The following is an 8,636-nucleotide window of genomic DNA, read 5'->3' on the forward strand; positions in this document are numbered from 1 at the left end:
TTCATATATTCGAAAGTTGGGAACTGAAACTGATTGTTGTTTGTTTCCTGTGATGCTTCAGGAGATGATTCCGTTTGCAGTGGTGGGGAGTGACCAAGAGTACCAGGTCAACGGGAGGAGACTCTTAGGAAGGAAAACCAAATGGGGAACCATAGAAGGTACTGACTCACATCCACAGAAACTTTTTATTATTTACAGTCCCCTCCAAAAGTATTTGAACGGCAAGGTCAATTCTATTGAAGACATTTGGGTTTGAGATCAAAAGATGAATATGAGATAATGGATCAGAATTTCAGCTTTCATTAATATGATGATATTCATGATATTTACATCTAGATGTGTTAAACAGCTTAGCACCTTTTGTTTGAGCCCATTCGTTTTTCAAGTGATCAAAAATATTGGGACATGTGATTGACAGGTGTTTCTTTTTGCCCAGGTGTGCCCTGTTAGATTGATTTGTCTAAACAATTAATAGCTCTGAATGTTTACTCTTGGTTTGAGCCCTGGGTTTTGCCTGTGATGACTGCGTATGTTGTTTAAAAGGATAAACCAACATGAAGACCAGAGAGCTGTCTATGGGAGAAAAGCAAGCCATTCTGAAGCTGAGATAAAAGGGGAAAATCTATCAGAACCATTGTACAAGCATTGGACATAGCCAATACAACAATTTGGAATGCCCTGAAAAAAAAAGAAACTGGTATACTATCACCCAGACATCAAACACGTTGGCCAAGGAAAACAACAGAAGTTGATTTTATCGGGGGGAAAAAGTGGAGGGTTTTAGACTGGCCAAGTCAATCACCAGACCTTAACCCAATTAGGCCATGCATTCTACCTCCTGAAGAGGAGACTGAAGGGAGGAAACCCCCCAGGACAAAAGAACTGCAGTACAAGCCTGTAAATGCCTCACAAAAGAGGAATGCAACTGTTTGGTGATGTCAGTGAGTTGTCAGCTTCATGCAGTTATTGCAAGCAAGGGATGTGCAACCAAATATTAAGTGTTATTTATTTTTAATTTACTTTAAGACTATCTGTTCCAATACTTTTGCTCACCAAAGAATTGGGCAGTCCGCCACCAAAGGTTCCAATTTGTTTAACACATCTAGATATAAATATCAAGGAAATGAAAGCTGAAATTCTGATCTGTTGTCTCATATTCATCTTTTAATCTCAACCCAAATGTCTTTAGTGTAGAGCTAAAACAAAAGAATTTTCCAATAATTTCATATACTTTCACCTTAAAGAGAGGTAATGCAAAAAAAAAATAATAATAAAAAAAGCAGCTCATAGACATCATTAATATCGAACTCGGGGACGTGGCTGTATATCACATTATGATTGCCTCTCACAACCAGCAGCCAGTTGCACCAGTTGAACATAAGTTCAGTTGTAGGTCAGGGATAAAATTCAGTTTTAAATCAGGACTTGAGAGTAGTTAGTTTAAAACTAGCACTGTGTAGATTGTTGCACAACAGACACTTAAAGTAATCACAGCTCAAAACACACAGTGATGTTGTTTCACCATAACTAGCCAATCAGTAACATGATGCGACATAAACAGGAAATACTACATTCATGATCAACACGCAGGGAAGAAGTTAGTATCCGTCTTTCTCAGTATGACATTTACTTAAAGCTAAGTCTATCTTTCGAATTTAACAAAATCCAAAGAGATTGTTCTTTACAATAAAGTGGTGACTATTTGTCTGTTGTATTTATACTTTATGCACTTGCTCTGCTTGGGCTCTAGTGCAACAGCAACTTTATAGTAACCATAACAAAATGTAACAAAGCAAACTTTATTTACATTTAAATGTGGTGGACATCAGAATAACGTACTTTACATTAAAAACAAAGCTTTTCCATATTGGGTGTACCTTGTCAGTAATCTCAGTTTGACAGCTTATTTGTAGTTTATCCACTGATCACTTAATTTTATAATCTCCTTTCCAAACGCTGCATTTCAGCAAGGTGGTCATGTTCGCTGATTACAGACCATAAAGTACTTTGAACAAAAGAAATCATTATACTCCTCATGAAATAAGAAGAAAAAAAACGAAATGTCTTTATAGTCAATGAACACTCTCATATTACACTTTGAGTGCTTTGAACAGAATCACTGAGTAGTATTGTATACAATGTATGTTGCACCTACTAGATTTTAAGTTATAACTTAAGGCTATAATGGCAACGTAGTGGCCATTTACGTACACACTAGGCGATGATAGAGCTTATGTTCTACTGGTGCAATATATCTAGCGTTTATGTTTTACTGGTGCAACCAGCTGCAGAGCTGTAGCAAGCAGAGAGGCAGCAATTAATGAGATTTTGAATTTCTGGTGTGAAATTGCTGTATAATTACTCTCTAATCTTCCTGATGAGCCCAAGCCCTCTTATTAAAGCCCTCTTTTGAAGTTCCTTCTTTTCTTGTCAGAGATTTCTGAGCTGTTGCTTCGTGGTAGCATTCTTCTGCTCACTTATTGACAAAAATCTGTAATTTATACACACATTCACACTGCCCAGGCAACTACATGTTGTCACGCAGAATTTGTCAGGCCATCCTTATCTTTTCTCTCTGTGAGGGCTCACAGAGAAATTCAATTATTGAAGAATGCTGCTTCTTCTGCCCCCTGGTGGCTACTGAGACAGCTTACAGAAAAAAAAGCGATCAGAGTCTGGAGTTATATGTCTCTTTTTTATGTTATGTAAAGAACTGCTCTCTCTGTTTGTCTGCGCAGTTGAGAATATCGCTCACTGTGAGTTCGCCTACTTGCGGGATCTCCTTATCAGGTGAATGGAGTCTCATCTAAATCTTTCTTCATTTAGTCCCACTGAGAAAAATAGTGATGATTATTCTGAATATTGATAATGCATCTGATTATGCCTTCTCTAAATCGTGTGTGTGTGTGTGTGTGTGTGTGTGTGTGTATGTTGCTTTCTCCTCATGCTGTCTTCAGAACCCACATGCAGAACATTAAGGACATCACCAGCAGTATCCACTACGAAATGTACCGTGTGCGTCGCCTTAACGAGAACAACATGCAGGCCAATGGGCTCTCTGAGCATCACCCAGCCTCACATGAGATCTAGTGCCTTCATTCCCCCTCTCTCTTTTATCCCTCTCTCCACTCCTCCACCCTGCACTCCACCTGCCACCCCATTCCACTCTCGCTTTTTCAGCCAGAGCCAGGATCAGCATGAAACCAAGTCGACTATTTCCCCTGAGAAGGGCATGTAATAACTTTATTCCCCACACAGTCCAGCACACTACCTTCCCATGCCTCCTGCCTGCCTTCTCTCACCCACAGACTGAAGACTGAAGAGTCTTACACACACACACACACACACACACACAGCTCAGTGCTGCCTCCCTGAGTGCATCTACACATCCTGTGTGTCTACTCAACTCACCCAGCTTATATTTCAGGTCTCTGACTAAACCGCAGATTTTCACATGGGTCAAGAGACCAAAATGCGGTGCTTGTAAAATGTATACACTTTTGCTTTGATATTACAATCAGCACTTCATATAAACACCCTCTTTTTTTGATTGTCTTATTGATTTTTGTTTTTTGCTGTGCTGCTTCATCAATAATGTGAAAGTCCAGGCTTTGTGGCTTTCTAAAGCCAATGCTGAAGCACCAGACCCTCACCTTCAGTCATTCAGGAGCCCATCTGCTTTATTGCACTTAGCAAAGTTTAAGGAATAGGCCCAAATGCAGATGGATATGCATATGTGTTCTTTTGCATGAGTGTGTGGATGTATGCGTGTGCCCATGTATGACTGCTTTATTAAACAGTAATGTTATTAGTAATAATGAATAAAAGCCAGTACCTCCAGTCAGTAATGACAATAGTGTTTGCTACACCAGTAATTACCTATGTAAGTCCAAAATGCTTTTTTTTGTGTCATTAACAAACCTTGCTGTAACAGGGAGATACAGACACAAGTAACTGCAGTTTAAAAATTAAACATAGTATTTGGTTTATAAAGTGCATAGCTGACGAAGGGGACTGTTGTCCTGTTTTTCTGGAAACTTTGTGTACTAGGAATAATTTTTTACTACATCCAATACACACACAAACAGAACAATGAAGGGATTAAGTGTCTCCCTGTTACCGCAAATGACAATGACACAAACCAAAAAAAAGCATTCTGAACTTGCACAAGTTGGTGGTGTTGCTGGTGTGACAGGAAATATTGGCTTTTATTCATTATCACATAGAACATTATTGTTTTAATAGCAGTCGTAAAGCCCAGTTGAAAGATCCAGTATAAATTTAGCTCCACTGAACATTCTTAAGCATCTTTAAGCCCTGTTGTTTGTACTGGATGTGCATTGCATGGTGGTTTTCAGCTGATGACTGAATACGTGCTACAACGTGGGAGTCCATCATTTATTAGTTTAAACAGGATGTTAGACATTGATGTTGCAGTTAAGATTAGACACAACTTCCCCTTGTGTTGTATAATTATACCCAGTTTTACAGTTCTCTTCACATATAAAATCACTGCAATGTCAGTGACATTAAGTTCCAGTGTGTGCCAGTGTGCCTTATTATATCTCTTTTTCTTATTTACCATTTAAAGAAGCCATGACTGAAGCATCATTACAAACCAAATCAAAGATTTCCCATATTGTATGGACTTAGAAATGTCTCCAGACCTTTCAACTGCTTTTAATCAGAGAAATGTCAGTCTGCTTATCCTGTGATGTATATTCATAGTAATTAAGTTGTTTCTACTGGTATTAAGAGTAACACAAATATCTTTGATATCTGCTATTTTAATGAAATAAAGATGGAAAATGAAAGATCAGTTTTTGTTTAATGTCGTTATCATGCATTGAGAGTTTTCCTAAATTATTGCAGTTGCAAAAAGGCAACTTCCTTGAGTATAAAATGTATTTCAGTAGAAAGCAGGGAATCTTCTTCTAACAGTTTCCACATCTTTTCTGTGTAGGGCTTGGAACTGAATTGTATTGTATTGTACTTAGCATCTGGTACAAACTGTGAATGTGAAACATCCAAGAGCTTGTCACTGTCCTTAGAGTGCTTATTCTAGTTCATAAAGAACTCAGTCTGTAGATATAGGGTATCTATATCTGTTTAGTGCTTTAAATAGCCATATCTGCATTCGGATTTAATCTCAAGGTCTAAATGCCAGCACTCTCGGCATAGTCTCTGTAAATTCTGGCTCTGACAGTTCCTTAACCTCAGCTACATCACACGAGTTCATAATTTGTCTCAACTAGAGAGCTGTGTGGGACTGTTTGTTTATTATTTTTGTTTGTACCCGCCCACAATATTTTTTAACTAATTTGCTTAGTTAGATTTCCCAGATAGATTTCCCAAATCATTCTTTGTCTCACAGATGCACACTTCTCAACCAGAATTAAAAAAAAATAAAAATGAATAGTGCACCTCCTATTCTGTTTAGAACACATATTATTTGTACTTGGTTTCATCCCTAGTAGAGGGACGTTCCAGAATCATCAAGTTTGTGTAAACACATTTTTCAGTTGTTCATCTTTCAGATCAAATGAGTGATTCTGAGATTGAGGTGTCATTTGTGTCCCACTGATATTTACAAATACAGTATGTATGTTAAGTGAAGGTAAAAGACATTTTAAAGATGGTTAAATTGTCCTTCACAACAACCTATGTACATGTTTCAGATAATTTACTTAAAATATTAATAAAAGCTTATATACAGCACTTAGAAAACAGCATTTTTGCCAGTTTTCTTTGAATTTTAGTCATTAAAATACTTCAAATAAAATCTTGGAAGTTTTGCATTAATGTATAAATCCATGTAACATCTTGAAACATCTTTTCCATGAGTCATTCATTATAGGTTATGAAAAATATTCACTGATCAGCCATAACATTATGACCACTGACAGGTGAAGTGAATAATATTGATTATCGTTACAATAGCACCTGTCAAGGGTTGAGATATATTAGGCGGCAAGTGACCAGTCGGTTCTCGAAGTTGATGTGTTGGAAACAGGAAAAATGGGCAAGCGTAAGGATTAGAGCGACTTTGACAATGGCCAAATTGTGATGGCTAGATGACTGGGTCAGAGCATCTTTAAAACAACAGGCCTTGTGGGGTGTTCCTGGTATGCAGTGGTTAGTACCTAGCAAAAGTGGTGTAAGGAAGGACAACCGGTGAACACATTTTTTCTAGCGACAGGGTCATGGGTGCCCAAGGCTCACTGATGCATGTGGGGAGTGAAGGCTAGTTTGTCTGATCTGATCCCACGGAAGAGCTATTGTAGCACAAATTGCTGAAAAGTTAAAGCTGGCTATCAAAGAAAAAGTGCCCATGCTGACCTCGGTCCACTGCCAAAAGTGCCTACAATGGACAGGTGAGCATCAGAACTGGATGGAGCAATGGAAGAAGGTGGCCTGGTCCGATGAATCACGTTTTCTTTTACATCATGTGGAAGGCCGGGTGCGTGTGCATCATTTACCTGGGGAAGAGATGGCACCAGCATGCACTATGGGAAGAAGGCAAGCTGGCGGAGGCAGTGTGATGCTCTGGGCAATGTTCTGCTGGGAGACTTTGGGTCCTGGCATTCATGTGGATGCTATTTTGACACATACCACCTACCTAAACATTGTTGCAGACCAGGTACACCCCTTCATGGCAACGGTATTCCCTAACGGAAATGACCTCTTTCTGCAGGATAATGCGCCCTGCCACACTGTAAAAATTGTTCAGGAATGGTTCGAGGAACATGACAAAGAGTTCAAGGTGTTGACTTGGCTTCCAAATTCCCCAGATCTCAATCCAATCGAACATCTGTGGGGTGTGCTGGCCATCAAGTCTGATCCATGGAGGCCCCACCTCGCAACTTACAGGACTTAAAGGATCTGCTGTTAATGTCTTTGTGCCAGATACCACAGCACACCTTCAGGGATCTAGAGGAGTCCATGCTTCGACGGGTCAGGGATGTTTTGGCAGCAAAAGGGGGACCAACACAACATTAGGCAGGTGGTCATAATGTTATGGCTGATAGGTGTACACCACACTATCCCTACTATCCCACTTGATCCCTATGAAATTTGCAATATTCCACAATTTTGTGTTGTATAAAAATAAAAATAATATTTCATTTTTAGTTGCTAAATGCCAACTCAATCATGGATCACCCATAACTAATATTTCAGATTAACATCTTTTTACTTATTCTATTCAAAGATCCATTACAAAGCTTAAATTGTATTGAATTCAAGCTGTTAGCAGACATTGAATGCACGGTTTATAAAGAATGCTGATTGATGAAAAAAAATTAATGATTGGACCAGTGTACAGAGATATGTCATTCTGGGCAGAGTATTAATGCATTCAGAGAAAGCATACATATGAATAAATATTAAAGGGTACAAGTGTGCAAAAATAAAGTATAAACAGCTTAGTGTAGAGTTATGCATGTAACACACAGTATTGCGCAGTGGAGTTAATTGCACTTAAGATAATAAATTGAACTAAGATAACACAAATAAATGTAATATACAGTATTGCTTTGTAATATTCCTCACTATTGCACAATACCATGGAGTTAATTGTATTGTGGAATATCTAGTTGTGTGGAATGTGCTTTGTTACTCTTAGTAACACAGTACAGGGTACTGCACAGCTAGTCATTACAGCAGTTTGGAAACAGGAAATGGATCAAAAGGAGGGTAAGTAGGAAAATTGGCCTGTACAGTTATGGTGGGGGGAGTTAACTCTCAGGGGCAGAGGTAAGGTAAAAACTTGGTAGAAACTGTTCCTTAGTCTGGTTGAGCAGGCTTAATGGGTTCTTGTAATATTTTCTACAGGCAGGGGGGTGAGATCCTGTTTTAGGAGTGGGTCAGATCTTTGGTGATATAAGTGCAAGTTAGAAGCTGTGTAAAATCCAGTGATTTGTCATGTTGTTTTGATGATAAGCTGGAGTGATTTCCTGTTTTCTGTGGTGCAACATGAGTACTACACTGTTATACAGTTCTGTAAGTGAATATGGACTCACTGGTACAGTTCTCAAAAGCTGTTGGGGAAGGTGTGCTTTCCTTTTTTTGACCAGCGTGGTTGGTCAATGTCTGAAATGGTTGGCGCTCTCTCACACATTGTTTTCTAAAGTCCAGGAACAGGTCTTTAGTTTTCTTGGAGTTGAGGGCCAGGTTGTTGTACTGACTTTATTTTTCCAGAATCTGGATTTCCTCTCTGTAGACAGACTAATTGTTATTTGAAATCGGTCCTATCGTGCTTGTATCACCTGCTACTGGACTTGTGAAAGGGTTTGCAGTGCTACATGATGAATGAATATAGTGGAGGGCTCCGCACACAGCCCTGTGGTTTTTTCCATTGTTCAATGCTATGGGGGGAGGAGTGCTTACCTAGACTGTTGGTTGAAATGTCCAGAATCCAGTGTTCCCAGTATGCAGTGGTTAGTACCTACCAAAAGTGGTCCAAGGAAGGACAACCCAGTGAACCAGCGACAGGGTCAAGGCTCATTGATGCGTGTGGGGAGCGAATACTAGCTCATCTGGTCCGATCCCACATGAGAGCTACTGTAAATTGCTGAAACACTTAATGCTGGCTATGATAGAAAGGTGTCAGAACACACAGTGCATCCCAGGCTGCT

General features: G+C 39.3%; 1 protein-coding gene across 5 annotated transcripts in view; it reads left to right on the forward strand.

Annotated features, from left to right (window-relative positions):
- septin9a (septin 9a) overlaps positions 1–4,819 on the forward strand; it is an 87,653-nt gene extending 82,834 nt beyond the window's left edge. For all 5 annotated transcript variants that reach the window (XM_026916477.3, XM_026916480.3, XM_026916478.3 and 2 more), the window contains 3 exons: positions 62–158; positions 2,739–2,790; positions 2,958–4,819. In XM_026916477.3, the coding sequence (XP_026772278.1) occupies positions 62–158; positions 2,739–2,790; positions 2,958–3,090 (282 nt within the window). In that variant the 3' untranslated portion in view covers positions 3,091–4,819. The remainder of the gene's footprint in view (positions 1–61; positions 159–2,738; positions 2,791–2,957) is intronic.
- Positions 4,820–8,636: the final 3,817 nt, after the last annotated feature.

The sequence above is a fragment of the Pangasianodon hypophthalmus genome, chromosome 13 (genome assembly GCF_027358585.1).
Source record: "Pangasianodon hypophthalmus isolate fPanHyp1 chromosome 13, fPanHyp1.pri, whole genome shotgun sequence".
NCBI lineage: Eukaryota > Metazoa > Chordata > Actinopteri > Siluriformes > Pangasiidae > Pangasianodon > Pangasianodon hypophthalmus.